The 20,325-nt window shown below is 46.0% G+C and overlaps 1 protein-coding gene across 2 annotated transcripts in view; it reads left to right on the top strand.

The window, feature by feature from the left end:
* Positions 1 to 16,507: 16,507 nt before the first annotated feature.
* The window catches only part of DENND2A (DENN domain containing 2A), a 36,269-nt gene continuing 32,451 nt past the window's right edge, over positions 16,508 to 20,325 (top strand). For both annotated transcript variants that reach the window (XM_009980716.2, XM_086611185.1), the window contains exons 1-2: positions 16,508 to 16,689; positions 18,346 to 19,557. In XM_009980716.2, coding sequence (XP_009979018.2) covers positions 16,619 to 16,689; positions 18,346 to 19,557 — 1,283 coding nt within the window. In that variant the 5' untranslated portion in view covers positions 16,508 to 16,618. The remainder of the gene's footprint in view (positions 16,690 to 18,345; positions 19,558 to 20,325) is intronic.

Below are 20,325 nucleotides of genomic sequence, written 5' to 3'. Positions count from 1 at the left end.
CTAATGTCCAGTCTGAACCTCCTCTGGTGCTGCCTTGAACCATTCCCACTTGTCCTGTCACTGGGTACCAGGAAGAAGAGATGAGCACCTCCCTCTCCGCTTCCCTTCCTTAGGAAGCTGTAGAGAGCAATGAGTTCATCCCTCAGCCTCCTTTTCTCCAAACTGGACAAGCCCAAAGTCCTCAGCCATTCCTCATAGGACATGCCTTCCAGCCCTTTCACCAGCTTTGTTGCTCTCCTCCAGATGCATTCAGCAGTAGTAGTTTATTTTTACTTTAGACTCCTGGTAAAGATCTGCTTTTTGAAAAATCAAGCCTGACCTTGGATTACATTGATTTTTCTTTATTTCTTTCTATTTTTACGTAAAAAGAAATTTTCAAAAGCTTGGAAACATGTAATTCCCAAACCATTCTTTTTTCCTGAAGGACTTAAGAAGTTCAGCCATCTCACTGTCTCTGTTGCACATGTAACTTTTTTCTTCTTTATTTTTAAACTTGTGAACAGTATTTTGCAATACAGGAGATTGGTATGACTTGCCCTGAAATCCTTGGATGCAGAATTATGCAGAAGATTGTGTAACACAACTTTACTTCAGCAGTTGCTTCACAGAGTTGGCATATCTTGGTGATACACGGATGAGGCACAGGCACAGTGAGATGTATGTGGATGAGATCACCAGAAAAACAAGGTGGTGTCAGCTCTCGTGGCTCCATTAACTTTAGCTGAGCAATGACCTGGAAGTGAAGTTCGGGACTTTTTGGTGCTTTGGAGGAAATTTTGTGGTGTTTCTTTTTCAGTTTTGTGGTTCAATAAAAAAATTGTATAAATAGCTATTTGGAGAAAGATGGCAGGGTAGCCCTATCTCTTCCCTTTCCTCCTTTTTTTCCTTCCAAAAAAAATACGATGGGAAGGAGGGGAAGCCTAAACAAAGTGTTTCAGCTCCCTTTGAACAGAAGGTTTAACATACTCCCAGTCTGGCTAAATTGTGGTAGGTAATGTCATTTCACAATAAAGAACCTGATTCTTGTAAGCTTCCTTCAGATTACATCAAACATTTTCTTGAAAGTTTCTCTCTCCGTTTGGCTTTTTTTTTTCTTTTTAATTACCATACTGACTTTAGATCAAACTTGGCAAAAATATTACAGTTGATCAGAAACACAAGTAATTTACTCATCCAGCAACACTCAAACTTGTGATTTATGCAAATTGAATTGCTCAAACCATGCAGCTGTATTTCAGGTATGTGAGTTCACCTTGCCCAGATAGGTTAGTTTCTGGACCCTTTCTGGTCAAGTAAGAGAATCAGGCACTCTTACAGTATGGTTCAGAGTTTGAGAGATGCCTGCCTTAGGAAGAGAGAGTAGTTCCAGAGCACAAATTAGCTCTTGTGAGTGAAGAGGGTAAAAGAGTAGCTCACATGTGGGTATCAAGAGTTAGCTGAGATGGATCAGCCCATTGTTCCAGGTTAGTTCCTGCATAGAAAATTACATCAATCTAAGGTATCTGGGAGCATGTTTGCCGTACAAACTGCTTACTCTTATCTCTGTACAGTATTTTGAAAAGTCAGTCTTGCCAAACGTATGACCATATTTCTTATTCTTTACCATATTTACCTGGTGTCAAAAGTCAGATTCAGGTGAAGAAAGTCTAAAGAAAAGTGATTTCTTAGTTTTATGTGATAACTATGTACAGCACAGTGCATCACTAATAGTCCTTTTGCCTGGGAAGCATATAAGCAAAAATAACTTCTTGCTCACCTATTTCTGGTACTGAAATTTCTCCTCTGTCTTATTTTTCTTTTTAATACGAATGCAGTGAACCCACTTGGAGTAGTGGATGACTGATTTTTATTAAGTAAATGCTATCCAATGTGAACTTTTGAGTTATTACATGTGGAAGGGATGGGAAGAATGCCTGCTTGAATGCCAAACCTTTTTCTTACCAGCCAAGAAGTAAATCAAGTATAGCATTACATAAAGTCCTCTTGCACCTCTTCTAATTGAAGAAAATGTTTGGGGAATTTCCCCTAAAAGATCAAGTTTAGGTTTAGTTTGCCAGTAACGTCTGCAGACATTCTCTTTTCAATAAAGAAAATCTGGTAGTTATCAAAAGATCCATTGTGTTCAGCCATGGGTAACTGAAGCAACATAGGGCAGCTTCTACCTTTGCATAAAGAAGGTGGTTCTGGTGAGGAGTATCTGTCTAACTGGCCTATTCATAGGGTATCTAATCTAGAGAACATGTGCTTTTGTTAAAATCACGGTCTTCTGCAGGGAGAAAAACATTTATGGCCAGTCTCTTTTCCTGAGCCAGACCTTTAGAGCTGAGTGTGTAATTCTGGTATTTTTGGGTCGGCGGGATGGGAACTTCACAGAGGAACCTGCATAACATTAAGGTGTTGTACTAGGTAGGTCACCTGTCTCCTAGTGCTGGTCATCTACTGTGGGAGACCTCATCTCTCACCCTGCAGGAAACCTTTGTATTCTTTTAACATTGCATAAGAACATGTAAGACTTGTCCCCTTCGGAGAGTTTTTATGGACTTGAGCTGAGAAGACTCTGCTTGGGTTTCTGTAGGTAGACCTGTGTTGGTGAGGAGCGGAAATGAGGTGAATGTGGAGGGTTTGGTGAGTGAAATGACAGCCACACCATAATCACTGGAATCAAATCAATACCTTCAGTATAGCTAGGATTTCACCTCGCATTGGGCTGGAAACGAGATGTTTGTGAACGTTTAAGATGGAAGAGGATGATGTTTATTGAATAGTTCAGGAGACAAGGTCTTCTGCAAAGGGTTTGACTCCAGAAGACTCCTAGTTTGATATTTTGTTCTGGGTCCTGTAAAGTGCACCCTTGTGAAATGCATTCAGTGCTGGCTGCTTTGTAGTAATGAGCTTTTCCTGTGCACAATAAACAGTATTGAGGCCCAGTCCAGGACAACATTCAAACATCTTGGGTGGAGTATGCTCTTGTGGTTACCCTGGAATACAAAACTTGGATACACGTTCTCTGAGTTGGAAGCTTCTGTAAGAATAGCTCTGCTTCAGTTGTGAGATAAGGGCTTGATGGAGGAAATCATACATGAGTGCTCTGCTTCTGCTCTGTTATCAAACAGTTTGTTGTATATGAAAGAAAGTAAACAATTGCAGTTAAAGTCCTGTAGAGTACGTATTGCCTTTAGCACATCCCTTGGACAAAAGTAGAGAACAATATATGCCTGGCAGATAAATCTCCAGTTTCTAAATTTTCTGCCATGAGAAACCCAAAAAAATGCTTCAGCCAAAAAAAAAAAAAAACCCACAACTAAAGATCTCCCAAGTAAATACTTTCAGTATTTTTCAGTTGTGGGTTTTTTTTTTGGTGTTGTCTGTGTTTGTTTTTTTTTTTTTTTAATTTAATCATTAAATAACTTTAATCTCTTTTTTTTAAAAAAATTGCACCCTCATCAGTATTTGCCAAGGCACTCTTACTGGTGGATTCATGACCTCCCTAATAGCTTTCATTAACTGTTGAAATTTGTTAGGCACTACAGAATTACTGGGGACAAAAGACCGTGGAAATGTGTTAGGAACAGCATAATTGTGTATCTTGTTTTAGCAACTATTTTTCACTGCTTGCTTGTTGGTCAGATGGAGAGTTTTAAGAGATGAAAGGCAAAAAATAGCTCTTGGAGAGGGAAAGGCGATGAACCTAGTGGTAGTGTTTCGAAAGAGAATTTTTTACAGTTTTTTGTTTGTTTGTTTTCTTTTCCACAGAGAAAATGAAAGTGAATTCTCTCTTTTACAGTAATTAGTGATAGGTTATCATAGGATAATCCAGGTTGGAAAGGATTGCAGGAGGTCTCTACTCCAGCTTCCTGCTCAAAGAGGTTCAGGTCTGTGCTCAGACCAGGCTGCTGCGGGTTTGTCCAGTTGGGTCTTGAAAAACCTCCAACAATGGAGACTGCAGGACTGTTCCAGAGCTGTACTATCTTCATGGTGAAAATGTTTTTCCCTTGTATCAAGTCTCTACTTTGTTTTTACTTGTTTCCATTGTCTCTCATCCACCTAAGAGAGAAGCAGCCAAGAAATTGGCTTCAGGTCACACACTCTACTACACCAATGGTTTTGGTTTTACCAGAAGTAAAAGTTCAAAAGTCATGACAGAATGTGGAAACCTGAGCCTTGTTTCTGAAAAGGACTGGGGCATGTGGGTGGAAGTCCAGATCTGACTTGGACACGCCTAGGTGCGGAGCGTCACTGGGTTAGTCAGTCCATCTTCTGAGCTGCAAGGACATGAGGAAGCTCTTATTGATCAGTTCTTCTGGAAGTAACTTTTTCAGGACTGTGACCTGTTATTTCAGACATCTCCCACTTTAGCAAGTTCTGCTGGGTCTGTGGAGCTGAATCTGGCACCCGGTAAGTGCCAGAGTTTGCAAGGTAGGCACTTGAAGATGCAGACAGATGTTTTCTCAGTTTTCGCAGCAATACGTAGACAATGAGTGCTTGAAGTTCTTTGAAAATGTCAGCTGCTTTTACAACTTTTGTTTAAAAAAAATCCACTCCTCAATTGGTTTTGAAAATAGGTCTTAAACTTCAAAGTCGTGTAGTTACTTCTGAAAATTTTACTTATTTTTGATTTTTTTCAGGACTTTTCTGCCACCAAAGTGGCAGAAGAACATGATACCAAGCCATCACGATGTTGTGCCAGCATTTTTGCCTGATGGTACCAGAAGATCATGTCCTTTTTCCCTCCTGTTACATAGTTTTCTTTTATAGTCAGAAGTGGCACCGAAGCCAATGGGGGAGAACGTGTGTATGGTTATAAGCAGTAGACTGCCCCTTACACTCCACCCTCCTCCGGTGGGTCGGGGAGCCAAAGAGTAAAGGGTCTTTTCCCAAGCTGTTTTGTGCTTGGGTTACTGAGAGGGACGCGGGCAGCTGAGCAACACAGCTATGGGAGGTGATTTTCTGTTTGTGTTTCTTGTCCAGGGGTGCCAGTGTCAGCCCAAGGAGAAACCTTTGTGTTTCCCCAGGCCATTACTCTCTGGACAAGCTCCTCTGCCAAGCTCCTTCAGCGATTCCTGCGCTTGGGATCACCCTGGGAGGGAGAGAGCATTGAACTGCACGTGAAAGTGAAAGGGTGGAGGAGGAAGAGCGACTCTCCCTAGGATTTGGGGGTTTGGGTTAGGGTTTTTTATCCCCATTTTTATTGGCCATGAGTTCAGTGACCGCTTAACCACATGGACCGGGCTGGCTCCCTCCCCCACGCTTCCTCTCCCTGGCAGAGCACATGCTCTCAGGTTTCTTCCCAGCGCGGGCGGATGGCGGCTCTCAGCTACGTTCCTCTTAGTACAAAAGAAAAGGAAAAGAAAAGGAAAAACTGCTCTCTGCACGGGCGGCCGGCCGACTGTTTCCTGGCAGCTCCGCTCCGATGTCCTTTTTCCTATTGTCCTAACAAACACATGCACACACGCACGCACACACCCGCAGAGAGCAGCTTTCCTCCTGGAAAAATAAACAAACACAAGAGTTTTTTCTTCTTCGGAGCTGTGCAAGTTTCCTCCTCGTGATGGGCAGATCTTTGGCAGCTCATGTGCTGCCTGGCCCTGCTGTCTGCTGGGGAAGGTTGAACAAGGGGATGGTGCACTGTGCTGTAGTTGAAAGATTTTGATAAGAAATAAGATCTACAATAAGCAGATTCTCCATTTGCGATGGCTGAGATATGTGGGAAAGTGAGGGTGGGAGGAAAGAGGAGGTTGAGCAAGGCAGGGAGAAGTGGGGCGTCAGGAACCAAAAAGCAATCTACTGGTGACTTTTTGCTTGAGCTCAGAAGATGCTGCTTAATAGACATAGACTGTAGCAGCAGGTCGTGGACTTGGAGTTGGTACAGGAAGGTCTCCTGGAGCATGCAGCGACCAGGGCTCTGCAGATGGTGCCCCAAGGTTGCGGTGATGGACACTTCAGGAAGCTGCGTGTTGAATGCTCGTCAGGAGGAGCAAGAGTCAGCATCCTGCAGGGTGAAGGCCACCAAAGGACCGATTTGCTGAGGCTCTGTTTGTCTTCTCTGATAACTTATTTTGGAAGAAGTTAAGGTTCTTCATTTTAATGCTCTCATTTCCTTTCTGAATGTGAGACAATTTGTCTTCCTGCCAGGAAACTCTTTGCAGAGTTGCTCCTTGAAGGGACCTCTTTGGGTCCCGTTTATGCTAGAATAGCAGAGGTTATCTCATCACATTAAAAATTAATTCCCGTATGGTTCATGAGCTGAACGCTATATTTTAGTGGCAGGTTGTTTCCTATGCTGTCAAATGTTTGGGTTCCTTATAAGCATAATAACAACCTTGAATTCTTTCCAAATCCTTTTACAGCAGAAGTGATTTACTGTTGTAGTGGGACTGGTATATTTGTAACACAGAATTCCTATCAAAGGAGAGAAAGTATCTACACCAGTTGACTGCACTGATAAAAATGCATGTTTGCCAACATAGCTTCGTCTGCTGGGGACTGAAGCCAGCTCCACTGCATCTGTGAGGAATCCTGCCCCTCCACGTGGCTGATAGATGGTTCTTCTGGCAAATGTATGCTTCTGTAAATCTGGTCCGTATTTCTTTTGTTTTATTCCATATTGACTACAGTCGTCTTGTATGTGGGTAACTTCATAGCCAAAGAAAACAGGTATAAAATGTTGGCTCCACTGATGTCATCGGCAAGCTTGTGTTCACTTCAGTAACATAGGATCCACCACTAATGTCTTCTTCAGCCTTGACTTGAAGTAACTGAATTTAAATTTATTAGGTTGAAAAGAATAAGCAAATATTATCTCACTTTGAAAGGGGCAGAGCAACCCCACTGTGTGCACACATGTGCTAATCCAAGATCTAAAACGCAAGGAGATGATCTAGCATTGCCAAGAACTGTCACAGAAGAGCTGTCCTGTACTCCTGCCTTCACTTCCCAGGGTCTTGGCTTCTCCATCTGGAATTATTTTTATTTTTTTTTAATCTTTTGTTCGTTACTTCCGTGTAGAAAGCTTAGCCTGAAACATGTCATTCCACTAAACATTGTAATTAGACTTCATTTTAGCAGCCAGATTGGGAAATACTGAATCTTTCTCTTCCTTTCTGTGTGAGTTTTTTCTTAATATTTGTTCACCTACCTGCAGGCGTGAAGACTCATCTCTCTAAGCAGTAATACAAACCATACTTGCCACTGCAAAGAATAACACTATTTACCTTCTATACATGCAGGACTTAATCTGTACTTGTGAGCAGTGAATTAGAAAAAGAGTGTTTCTGTTTTGTTTGACATGATCATGTAACATCCCACCGCTAACCCTGGAAAGGCTGCGTTTCCAGCTGAGGGTGGTGGTTGCCTGAAGGAAACTGAAGGGATGTCGAATACCCTTTGAGTTGTTAAACTTTTCTTCTGTTTGTTGTGTGTTTAGAGGGAGGAACAAAGGCAAAATAAGACAATGGGAAATGTGGGACAAGCTTACTAATAGTGGGTGCAGCGAGCCCCACCTTTAACAGAAGACAATTCACATTGTGAGACCCTGTTTTCGATTTCTGCCTTCAGGTCAAATTTTTTTGTTTCAGTCTGCAGTTTTCCATGCTGAGCATTTGCCTCTGGCTGAATTACTTTTGAAAGCCTTCAGCCAAAATGTTTCAGCTGTTTCAAAGAGCGAAGCTAGGGGAGAAAAATGTGCTGTTTCCCCTACATTAGAAAGTGCATCAGGCTTTTCTTTTCTGCTAAGACTAATCTTACACTTTGAAACAGAAGTGTTACATGCTGTTTAGATTGGGAATTTTTTCTTTGCCGCTCCTGTCCCTACCTTAAGTCTTCTGTGGGAAGAAAATTTCAACTGGCACATGGTCAGCAGAGATTTTTATATTTAGTAGCTAAAATCTTCAGTAGTCACCTTGTTCCCGAGTGTGCTGTCCTTCCAGCTCCCTGTGTCAGGCAAGTGACCCCAGTACTATCCCTGTGGAGCTTCACCTACAACCTTCAGCAAATGGTTGGTGGAGGGAAGTAGTAGATAGGAGGTGAGGGTAGTTTCCCAAAGGTCCAGCTGCTTTACCATAGAACAGAGATGGCCTAAGGATGCAACTGAGACCCAGGGTGACCCTCCAATATTGCCCACAGCAGGTCCTGCTGGCTCCCCTCTTCTCATTGCTGAGGGTTAGCTTCTTTCCAAGCAGAGCCTTCTTGCCAGCCCCGTCCTAACACTGAGCCTATAGTAAAGCCCCAACCTGGGAGTCATATGTGAATGGATACATGCCATCTGCAGCTCAGAGCCAAAGGCTGGCCTCCTAACCAGAGGTACAGAATACATTTCTGGGGTTTAGTAGGACCTCCCTGTAAACCTCTGCCCAGGAACAGTGGACTGGACTACCAGGAGTTTTTCTCTCCTGTACCATTGATTATCCCGCTGGCACTGTAGCAGAAAAGAGGCAGAAACAGCATAATTTACTAGTATCCAGAAGAAGCAAAGCCTGGGCTCGGAAGGAAGGAAAAGATCCTCAGTCCTGGTCAAGGTCAACAATTTGGACATAAAGATGCAGTTGTTCTGCTCATAAAGAAATAATTGCTACACTGTGCATGTGTGGGTATACAATACGGGAGACATATGGATCCATTCAGGATATTGACAGTGGAAGTGCATGTGTGGAATCCAATGCCTTCAATGTGTAGGTGCAGACCATCCACATAGGGCAAGCATTGTCTCAGACAAGCACTGTGGATATGCAGAAGCTAAATTCCAGGAGTTTGGAATGTTTGGTAGCCAGGAGAGAGTTGTAATGCATCTAAAACCTGGGGAAATGTGCAAGATTCTCAAATTCTGCCCTGCAAAGGCTGGCAGAAAGGAGATACTCAAGCCAATCTGGTGTCAGATGGCTTTGCTTTGGTGAGACTAGGCCTGGGGGCAGGTAAAAAAAACCCTGGAAGCTGTAGGGAAACAGCTTTTAAAGTAGATTGAGTGGTGAAGGCTTCCTGAGGCTGGAAATGTGAAGGGGAGGCTGTTTCTTCTGGAGCAAGGAGGTAGGATAAGAGTGGGAGAGGAAAACTGAGGCAGGGCTGAGGGCCGGGCAAATGTGGGAGAGCTCTTAGTTTGGGCAGGGAGGGGGAAGTAAGGGAAGGAAGAGTTTGCAGCTGGGAGCCATGGCAGAAAGTCCTTAGGATTAAAGGGAACGTATTTGGACGTGCTATGGGTAAAGAAGGACTGGCTAAGCAATGATTTGAGGGGACAATCCTGCAGGGAAGTGGTGGTGGAGTGGGGCACAGAGGGCCTGGCTGGGACAGTTGATACTGAGTGGGAGGAACATGAGATTGGCAGTGGGTGAGGAAACCAGGATTTGAATAATGACCTCAGAGAGTTAAACCTGGGCTATCTGGACAAGGGGAGACCTGGGAAGCAGGGGCTGCTAATGTGCAGGTGAGGAAGACTATGAAACAAGGTTCTAGTGTGAGGAGGTGAGAGGACAGAACAAACTTAAAAATAATGGCATGTTCCCCCCTAATCTGCTTGCTTCCAAAGTCTGGAATGGAGCCCATGATTCCTGAAGGTCCCTGTGCCCTGGCAAGTGTATGCAAAGCCCCCAGCAGAGCTCATCCTCTTCCAGGAGCTGCTGCTTTTACCAGCTGTTCCACTAACTGAGGCTCCAGAGATCCCTGCGGTGGAGCCAAAGTGTCCAGCCATCCTGCTAACTCTATGAGACTGCAGTGGGTTTTTTTTCCAGTTTGCCTTTAAACTAAACCAACCAACCCAGAGCTGAAACTTCGTTTGTGATGTTCTTCCACGCATGTGTGCCGCGGTGGCCAGGTTTGGCTGGGCAGTTGCAGGCACCTGTTCTGCACATCCGCAGTCTCCTTCAGTGCAACAGAAAGAACCTGCTCTGGAGGCAAGCTGGGGTAATGTATCGAGTGAAATGGGTGCCTGCAGGGGTTCCTCGCTTAATTTGGCAGGTAATGAAGGAGAAATGGCCAGGAACCTTCTTGCCGGCCCTTCCCAGAGCACACCACGATGACAGACAAACCCTGAAGGCAGAGTTTTTGCCAGCTGCAGCCAGCTGTGTGTTCTCTGGCCTGGGTGCCAGACATGGGGCTGGCCTCATGGCTGCTTGTGAAGGCAATGGGGTTTGCAGTTGGAACAGTCTGAAAAATCAAGTCTTCTTGTCCCTGCTCTGAGCAAATGGTAGTTTTGCCTGTAGTCAGTTTGCCCTTTATGTGGTTATATGGTGAGCAACAAATGTCCTTGAAGGCAAGCTGTGAGGAGAAAGCAAAATATTCAGTGAATGGCTCCCAGCAGTGTGATTTCATCCCTTCCCTTCCATGTGCTTCAGTGTTCATCAGGTTTTCCTTGAGAGGTGGCTGTCACTGTGTGAACAGAAAACTTTTTGCTTTTCCCTGCTTTTCTTTCTTTCCTGGTTTAGCGAGTTGAACTAGCTAGCCCTTGCTAGCTCAGCAAGCGCTTTGCAAGCATTGGAGCTGATACAAAGGAAGCAGAACAAGAAGGGAGGAAAAAGTAGTCATGTCCTTAGTCACTGTCAGCTATTGGATCTGATCAGGCATGTCCTTTGGCAAGGATGAGGATGAGACCATGTTGCTGGCAGCCAAGGGAGGAGGAGCAAAGGCCCAGGGAGAGGGAGAAGCAGGGCAGTCCCTTTAACCGTAGTAATCCTTTAAATCAGGTTAGTGACATATAAGCGGGCAGTTTGTTGTGTGGGCTTAGAGAGGGAGAAGGTCAGTAGAACGAATTATATCATAAAATTAAAGACATATCATAACACACAACACAGCTTTTCTGCATGAAGGCTGAAAAACTGTGAGTTTCTGCATTCCTGACGTTGCAGTGTTGTTGCTCTGACATGGGGTGCATGCACAAAGAGAGGTTGTGGTATGTCGATTCCACTTGGGGTTTTTGAAAATACAGTTTGTTTTGACACATGGGATTCTCCTGACCCCCCTGTAAGCCCTGTGGCGTAAGATATGATAGATCAAAGGGAAAAGTTAGGACAGAGTGGGGCAAGGGGGGTAGGAAACTGTGTGAGATCTGGCTCTAAAAGATAATGTAGGAGTATATCGCTTCCCAGTCATTGGTCCTTCATGAATATGTTTACATAAGTTTATTCTGCTTTTTTTTCTTTAATAAATGACTTGAGCCTGACTATCTACAATTAAGATTCCATTATGAGTGTGGTGAACTCAATGATCCTGCTGTTAGTGTCTGTAGTCTCCATGTCTGCAGTAGACTTTAGTGGCCAGGACAATCAGGCCTTGCAAAGAGGTGACAACTCAGCTTGCCTCAAACCGACTGTGCCCAGCATGGGATGACAGAGTAGCTGAGGTGAGAAGGCACCTCTGGAGATGGCCGAGTCCAGTCCCCTCCTCAGAGTGGGGTCACATAGAGCAGCTTGCTCAGGGTGTTGTTCAGTTGGGTTATCTCCAAGGACAGAGCCTCCACAGTCTCTCTGGTGCTTGGTCACCCTTTCGGTAAAGAAGTTTTTTTCTCATGCATAAGCTGAATCATCCTTTCACTGGATGCCACTGAGAAGCCCTGCGGTTGTGGAGGTGGCCCATCCTCCCAGACTTTGGAGTACGCTCATCTGCAGGGCTGACTGGGAGAGGAAAGAAGTGAACTTCACAGAAGTCCTCTGAGGAGAAACTGTTGATGCTGCCAGCTAGGGTAGGCTCATGGCACATGTCATGCAGCTTTGGGTCAAACACCCTGAGCTCAAGTTTCAGAAAACCCTTGCCTTGCTACTGGGTTGGTGTTGGGCCCCTTGAATCAGTGGCTCCCCATCTGCAAGCATCTTGTTTCACCAAGGGAGCCTGCTCTTGGGCCCCATTGCCCTTCTCGGCTCCAGCCGCATCCCCACTTGGCCGGTGTCCTCCCTGCTTTGCAGGCACTCAGCCCCTGCAGTCGTGTTGCTGCTGGGGACCTTGGGAAGGCAGCGTGCTCGTGCCGGCTCAAGAACGCTGCCTGGTGCTGGGACTGTGCGGCTGTGTTCGTGCACAAGCACGCGTCCTCATGTCTGCTTCTTCCCCCAAAGGGAAACGACTCCAAACAGAGCACGGGCTGGGGGAGGGAGCCTCGAAGGCTTTAACTGTTGGCTTCCCCTTACTCACGATTTTCCTGTTAGTGTTTTGTCTTCTTGGCATCCTTCCTGTTCTTTATATATGTATGTTATACATTGTTGTCTCGTTGTTGCTGTCCTTTGTTCTGTGAAGCACAGGAGCGGAGCAGCGTTACTTGCAGGCGTTGTCTGGCTGCTCAGGGTTACTTGTGGAAGTAACTGGGGAGACCATTTCTGTGAGCACCAAGGAGAAGAAAGGGTGCGTGGGCTGTAAATGCAGCATCTCTTTTTTCTTCTTGGAGGAGAGCTTGACCAGCTGCGGGTGGCTCCTGGTGCTGTGAGGCCTTATTGTTTATATGCACCAGCATCCAGTTACGGACTTGGATCCAACTTTTGTGCGAGGTGCAGGGTAAACAGAGCAAAGAAAATCTTGAGACATGGCCTCCAGCACTGCTCCCATCACTGTCTGACCTTATCAGAGGCCAGGCTCCATGTGTGTGACCTGTGCACTATCTGCATATGTTTCTGGTGATGTGGACTGCAGGGCACTGGGGCTTCCTCTGGCTTTTGTCATTGTCTGGTGGCTGCACCTAGTGCAGTGGGCAAAGCTGGTTTCTTCTTCTCCCTGAAGGAGTTTAGTTTGTTTTCTTCTAGAAGACTTCTCTGTCCTTTGGGGTGGGAGCGTGCCTACTGTCAGCGCCTCTTTTTTATTCACCGGTTGCTTTGGACGTAGTAAGCGTAGTATCTGGTGCCCTGAACCAGATGTGTGTACTCCAAAAGCGTTGTGATCAGAAGTGGGGAAGAGGGCACTGGGGAAGGAGGGGCGGGAGGAAAACTTAAATTAGAAGAAAGCCAAACAGCTATTGCTGGAGACAGATGATTACAGCTCATTTCAAGGCTGTTTCCTGCATGCCAATGATAGATCAGTAAACAAACGCCTCTTTGCGAACACAAAGCAGGCAGGAACTCTGTTTGGAAGAGAGAGGTCGGGGTAGGTCTCGCTCTGCTTGGTAGCAGGAAGCCCCTATCACATGGCCCTGGGAATTGTGAGACCGGGTGCGTGTGGGAGATACGCCGAGAGGCTTCTGCTGGGAGACTTCACATCCTTCCCAGGGTCTGGCCAACAGGTTTGAGAGCTCCCTCCCGTCCCTCTTTCCTCCCGCCTCCTCCCCTGTCCTTCCTTTCCCAGTTTAATTTTGAAACGCTATCAGATGACTGCTTTGTTCCCCCAAACAATGCCAGGGGTTGCTGAATAAATTGCAGTGGCAAGGCTCTCCAAATGGGGCTCAGCATCTTCTTTCCCCTTGTATGGCCTTGCTGCTCCAGGATGTACGTGCCAGGAGCGGTGGCCTTGGGCTCAGGTTGCTACAGGGCTGTGCCTCCCGTTGCCAGTAGAAGGTTCTTGTATGGTTTTTAGAGAAAGCGGCAATCCATCAAGAAGTACCACCTTGATGTATTCATGTCCTGCTCAGGTTGCCTGGTGACTGAATTGAGCCCTGCTTGTTTCTTCTAGGCAGTTTGTAGGGCTCTGGTCACGTTGCACATGAAGCAGGAAAGCAGAGCATTTCAGATAACACTTCTGAACCTCTGGCAGGTCTCCCTTCCCCATCTGTACACGCACACTCTTGTGCTCTCTCTCCTTGCTTCCCTCCCGCTTTCCCTCCTGTCTGCACCATCTCATCACGTCCCTTGTACCAGACTGGGTGCATGTTGGACGCCTTCCATGAGCTGCTTTGTCTGAAACTCTCAGTGAGCTATAGCAGGTTGCAGAGGTGCTCCAAAGAGAGCCCAAGTCAGCTCACAGTCAGGGTAGTGTGTGGCTAATAGCAGCAGAGATATGGGGAGACGGGAGGAACAGGAGCTCCCGTTGCCCTCTGCAGTGAACTCTCATGTTAACTCTGGGTGCCTCGTGGAGCCAAACCTCAGTAAAGAAGGTCTATATTTTGTGTTCCTACTGGAGGCAATTTTCCATCACTGCCATCCCAGCTTCCTCTTGTCAGGTGTTGGCAATGCCTGTGGGTCAGGCCCGCAAGTCGTTTCCGGTGACCTTATTAACGGAAGAGATGATCCCATCATCTTTGAAGTTCACTTCGGCTGGGGATTGACCCCAAGCAAATTATCTGACTGTTGAACTAATTGGGAGGTACCTTGTTATTTCCCGCTGGTTTATTCCAGAGGCAACTCTTTTTTTCCCCTCATGTCTTTCAGTGCGTTCGGATAAATATTTACTGTTTTGGGCAGGACCACCTAAGGTGCTACCATAATCCCCTAGGTGACGCTGAGGACATGCTATATACCCTGCTGTTCAGGGGTGAAGGCACAACAATCTGTATCTCCTAGGGATGACTTTACTCCCCTAAGTGGTGTGTGTTGTCAGTGGGTGTGTTGGTAGGTACCCGGTGGTTGTCATGTTGCAGCATCTGATGTGTTGCTGGTTGGAAGCTCCTGGTCCGCTCTTTAATTTGCCTCGTGTGAGCATGTTACTTTGGTTGCTCCTGCTAGGCATGGTGGCTAGCAGGGACAGATGTCCCTCTGGCCTTGGTTCCAAGTCATGCTGCCTTGCTCACCGCAGCGGTGCTCCTTTCTCAGGAGACTCTTCTGCAGCACTCAGCAACTGCTTTGTGCCTCGCTTCTGCTCACCGAGGGCGATGGGGTCTGTCCCGTCCACTACAGATGAAGAAATGAGTGCACTTTTTATTCTGTATTATCTTCTTTTTGGCCTCTCCCACAGATGGTACGTCAGGCACATGACTGCTGAGCACCAGCATACGCTTACTCATACCCAAACATTCATTTTCAAGGCAGTGTTTGTTAGGGGGCTCTTGCGAAAGGCTGAGAGATGGAGTTTCCTGGTGGGGACATCGTGTGATCTTACCAAGACAGAGGAGCTCATCCCAAGCGAACATTCGGTGTGGCAGCAGAGCCACAGGGGTTGTGTGTATGCTGACTCTCGTCGTCGTTACATTTCTTTCTGATAAAGGCCTGACCCTGCTCTGTGAGGCACTAATTGAGTGATGAGTGAAGAGACCATCCCTGCTCCAGGGACGTTGTAAGCCAAGTGCAGAGCAGCCTCTGTTGCAGCTTTGCAGGAATCTGCTTTGGCTGCCTGGGTGAGTCATTCTCTGGCCAGGGTTGTGAGAGATCATTAGTTTTTCATTATTCTCAATCCATAACGGTTAACGGATGGATGAATAGATTTTGTTCCTCAGACTGGTAAATTTTCTTGACAGTGTTGCAAGGCTGCTCTGTGTCTAGAAGTGAAGTGAGTGTTTGTTCCAGTTACTAACGAGGAAGAGAAGCCAAGGAGGTTTATTGTCTGGGGAAAGAGAGTCCACTAAATGGTTAGCAATGAGCTGCCCAGAGTGTGTACACATTGAGTTGACCCAGAGTTCACTCCTCGCCTCAGGAACATTGCCAGTGTGGGATAAAGGGAGGGAGAGAAAACTGGGAACAAACAAGACTGTTTTTTTTTTCTTTTCTTTTTTCCTCTCTCTGCCCAAAATACTTGAACAGTGAAAATGAGAGATCCTTTTGTTCTTTGCTGTTTCTGGTGTGATGGTTTTTATTTTTTTAACAAAAAGAACCTACTAAATTTTGCGAGGCACTTGGTCTTGTTGCCAAGCACTAGGCATGACATGGCAGCTTCTGGCAGACCAGCCAAGTGGACACGTTTGAGAGGCTTCAGGTTTTCCAGGTATTGCCTACAAGATGGGTGAGCGCCTTGTTGTTGCAATGTTGCAGAGCAGGCAGACCACCCTGAGAAACAAGGAGAGACGCTGCTGCAGATTTAGAGAGTCATTCTTTTATTCTTTATTTAATGAGTAAGAGTATTGTGGAGCAATAAAAAGAGGGAGGAGTCTGCTGCATTGACTGGGTAGCAGCAGTACTCAAAGGAAAGAGAGAAACAGTCTTGCTCTATGAATTCTAGAAATCATGAGACAAACAGAATGACTCATTTTTATGACTGGTTTATCTTACCCCCATGAGGAGTTGTCCTCTGAAAGCAGTTCAGTGGCAGCCTAATACAGCCCACCAGAGGGAAAAATGTAAGGTAACCAGTTGCTGCAGTGCAGTGTCTCTCGAGCCTAGAATGTTTTCTGTCCCAAGCTGGGGACATCCTGACAGTGTTGCGTGCACAGGGACCGCTTAGGTCATCTAGCCTTAACACACATCGTTTTAAAATCATTTTTGTTTTAGTCTTCTGTGAGGAAAAAAACGAAAAAACTAAATCCCCTGAGATTTTGGCAATAATAAAAGCATAAAATGTGCTCTGTATTCAAGTCACAGTACAGCAGTTGATGCTGAGTCAGAAATAATTTTTGCCTTCAAAACCTATCAACTCCTCCATGGGCTTCTGAGGGGTACCGCTATCACCCCTCTTTCCGTTTCCCGGAGGAGGAAACTGAGGCTGTCCTCAGAGGTCGGTCATGTCTTGCTTCTTCTCTTCTGGATTTTCAACAAGAAATGTGCGTGTGTAGAAGAAGGAGAGAAGGATGCTGAGCACAGAGCAACACTTCTTCCTTCTGTCTGTCTGCAGGTGACTTGCTGCCCTGCTGTGTGCTGACATGATGACAGCTAGCAAGGTGGCCGATGTGAGCAGCAAGTCTGAAAGCAGTGTCTGCAAGTCTTTTGAGAGGTGAGAGCTTTCCATGTTTCAGTGCTAGGGAGCTTTGCTTGTGTTTATTATTCTCAACAGAAAGAAAACCAAAGGAAGGAAACATTCTCTCTGCTCTGCACTGTCCCTTCTTCCTTATGCAGGGGTGTGTTTTAAAGTATGTCTAGGGTGGTTTCATTGCCATCTCAGGCTGTGACACTGTGCATTTCAGCACCCAGTCAGACTGATGATGTCCTAGACTCACAGTGCTAGAAGAGGTCTTCCCCAAGGCAAGACCATTTGTGCTGATGTCATCCCCGTCAATGTTTGCCCTGCCGTGAACTCTTTAACACCGGAGACTGCGGACTCCTCAGACAAGCCCTACTGTCCCTACCCATTAGAGATTTTTGCCAGTGTCCAACTTTGTTTTCTACTGCCCAGTCCGACCACCAGTGGCACGGCGATGCCCTGCTCTCTGGGAAAGGCCATGGTGTTCACAGTGCCAGCTCTTAACCAAAGCATGGTTGTGTCACTGAGACAGCCGGGAGTTAAATATCTGTGAGGCTAGGGAAGAACAGTATCTGTCTTGGGTCCAGTTTCTGCTCAGAAACCCATTCCAGACTCAGTTTGCACTACAACTCAGTCTGCAATAGCTACCAGCATTGCTTAACTCCAGGACAAAGCTTGAGGCCTACCAGCATGGAAGGTATCCACAGGGATGTTCTTAAAAGAGCGCTGAGTTCTTGAAGAGGCACAGTTGATACATTGAAGTTAATAGAACAGTTTCCTGAGTCGAATCTCAGTGTTGGGATCATGGTTAAATGAGACTAATGATAGGGATTTTCATTCCAGTAACTACATTGTGTTGTCCTGGTGCTCCTTCCCAAGCCCAGGCAAACCCCAAAGACATGGCCAAGTGCTTTGATTCAGAAACTTTCTGTGTTGAAGTAACTATCTGTTCAGCTGGAACTTTACTATATTGATATATTTTACTAACTTTACTATGCTGTGATATTGCATACTTGGAAATCCCTAGACTAAATATATTAGGGATTTTTGGTGCAGTTTGGACTCAAACAGTGAAGATGTTTAATCCTTTGCTCTGAGAATGTTGAATCTGGTGTCTGAGTGCTATGTCACGTGCTCTAGGCCGAGGGAGTGTGCCATGGTGCATGGGAGCCCAAGCTCACATGTGGCCTGGGATGGTAGGGCCACAGAAATGTAATAATACAAGTGCATTTGGGCAACATTTGGATGAACCAAGAGAGATCCTCTGAGCAGACACTAGAGGAATGCGATCCGTTTCACATGTTTTTTCCTCCAATTAACAGCAGCGTTTTTGCTATTTTTTGCAAATAGTCCATTTTGGATTTATTTGTTGGTGAACCTCTCGTTGATATCAGCATGTCTGATGGACAAAAATTACCTCTCTCACCTGCCGCCTACTTCTGCTGCAGAGAAAGATGTAATTTCAAACTCTGTCTTAGTCGTAACAAGAGGAGAGCATTGTGTTCTGGCTGTAAGGACTGTTCCCTGAGTATCCTTCCCCATAAGCCCATCTCTCAAGTGCTTGGTTTGAGCATCCTCTGCTGCTCTGCTGTTTCCAGCTTTAAAAGTAGAGCTTGTGGAGCTGATGGACTAAACTAAGGGTGAGCAACGGTGCTGAATGTGTCTTCTCTTTTTGTCTTTGGTGTGTAGGATCAAGTTTGCAGATAAAAACAATTCAGCAGCTGTGAAGGAATTAGAAAGACCTTTGTGTGGATTTTTGAGTGAGAGATGTTCTGAAGGTGCCTCTGTCACCCTGGGCTTAACACCTGAAGCTGAACGAGTTTCTTCTGTGGTGAAGAACCCACTGGGAGCCTTGGAGAACTTGATGCTGGATCCGAGGCTAGACTGCTTTCAACAGAACATGCTTAGTCCCAAAATGATCATCAGCGACCCTTCTGTGGATCTGAATGTTAAAGAAAACAGTAAAATCATCAGGAGACAGATAGGAGGCACTCAGAATATACGGTCACCTGGAAAAATTGGCTTGAGGAATAAGTCCTTCAGCATCAAGGACAAAATTTCAGAATGGGAAGGGAAAAAGGAAACACAGTCTGCTCCTCGCAGAGAGGAGGAGCAGGGAGTTAAAGAGGAGCACAAGATGCCCTGTGTAGCTGACAAGATGAGTGGGGAAGCACTGGTGACTCGGAAAGTGGAGACCAAGAGAGTTATGAACTGGGAAGTGGAGTGCAAAGGGGCAGGCAAAGAGAATGAGTGGAAAGCAGGAACTCCAAAAGGCGCAGGGCAGGCAGCGGAGCGAAAGGGGGAAGTGCAGAAGGATGAGGAAGTGGAGTCCAGCCCTGGAAAATGCAAGGAGGTGAAAGGTGGGAAGTGGGAGGTCCAGAAGGAGAATCTTTCAGTGCTTAGTCAGGTGAAGAAGCTAGAGCAGGCTTTGAAAGATGGCTCAGCAGAGCTGCAGCCACAGTTGCCTGGTACTTACTACTCCCCACAGTGCTTGCAAGAAAAGGCAACACAAGGACACACTGCTCCCGAGGGCCATGAGAGCATTTGTGGGGCTGAGCTCAACAAAAGGCTCCTTGGCTTAGACTCTGAAATCAGTGAGCCAATTTTTGGGACTCTAGAAGAGGTAAGAACTTCTCATGTGAAATCCAAGGACTGCACAGTGGAGAATGTGTACACAGAGCCAGGGGTGCCAGAGAGGAAACCCTTCATCAACCCACTGCCAAAGCCCCGGCGGACTTTCAAACATGAAGGGGAAGAGGACTGGGTGCCAGCAGCTAGGAATAAAAGGAACTTGCCTCCTCTGCCATCCATTCCTCCTCCTCCTCTCCCCTCCTCTCCTCCCCCGTCAGCTGTCAGCAGGAGGCTCTGGAGCGGGAAGCACAAGAACAACGCCGACCACAGGTATTCAGGCTGTGTTTCGCAAAGGTATTGGTCTTGATGGTGGCGTCCTGCCTTCCCTTATCTCTCTGGGAGAGACAGATCTTCCCTGGTCACCCATAATCCCCAGAGAGCCTTGCTGGCCATAAGCAGCACTCAGTCATCTCTCTGAGAACATATGAGTGGCCAGCACAACTTCACAGGATAACTGTGAAGGGATAAGTCATGGCAGATTTGGCCTTTGAGGTCACTTGATTATGTGGCTTAACCTTCAAGCCCAAGATTGAAGGGTTTGGGGTTTTGTTTTGTTTTTTTAGCAGGAAATCTATTTAATTACAAAATGACTACAGCTGGTCTGGAACGGGGTCTGGAATTATAATCTCTAGACTGTACCGCAGCATTTTCGCTGTTCAGTGTAAACCTATTCCTCTAAGTGAATCTGATGTGTATGTATTCTTCTGGAGTGCTTTCTTGCCTTTTCTCTCCTCCCACATGATTGTCATACATTTCTGGGGTGGGGAGAGTAAAATGCACAGCTGTTTCTAGTGCCCTCTACATAAACTATCACCTAAAAATTCTTGACTTGAGTGCAGAAAGGAAATCGAAACTTTCCAGGTTTCTTAGTGGAGGACACTTAATTGTTTTTACCCGTTCTACCATCCTGCATGCAAGTATTGCTTTCCTGTACTGCTCAAAGAGAGCTGATTTTGAGGGCCCCATATTCCTGCCAAGGGTGGGATCTGTGCTGTAAATGGGACCTCTTACGGCCTAAGGTTCTGTGCCTTGTTGCAG

The sequence above is a fragment of the Tauraco erythrolophus genome, chromosome 4, assembly GCF_009769465.1.
Source record: "Tauraco erythrolophus isolate bTauEry1 chromosome 4, bTauEry1.pri, whole genome shotgun sequence".
In the NCBI taxonomy this organism is placed as follows: Eukaryota; Metazoa; Chordata; class Aves; order Musophagiformes; family Musophagidae; genus Tauraco; species Tauraco erythrolophus.
The sequence above is the reverse complement of the archived record's forward strand: the minus strand, read 5'-3'. Positions and strand labels throughout refer to the sequence as shown.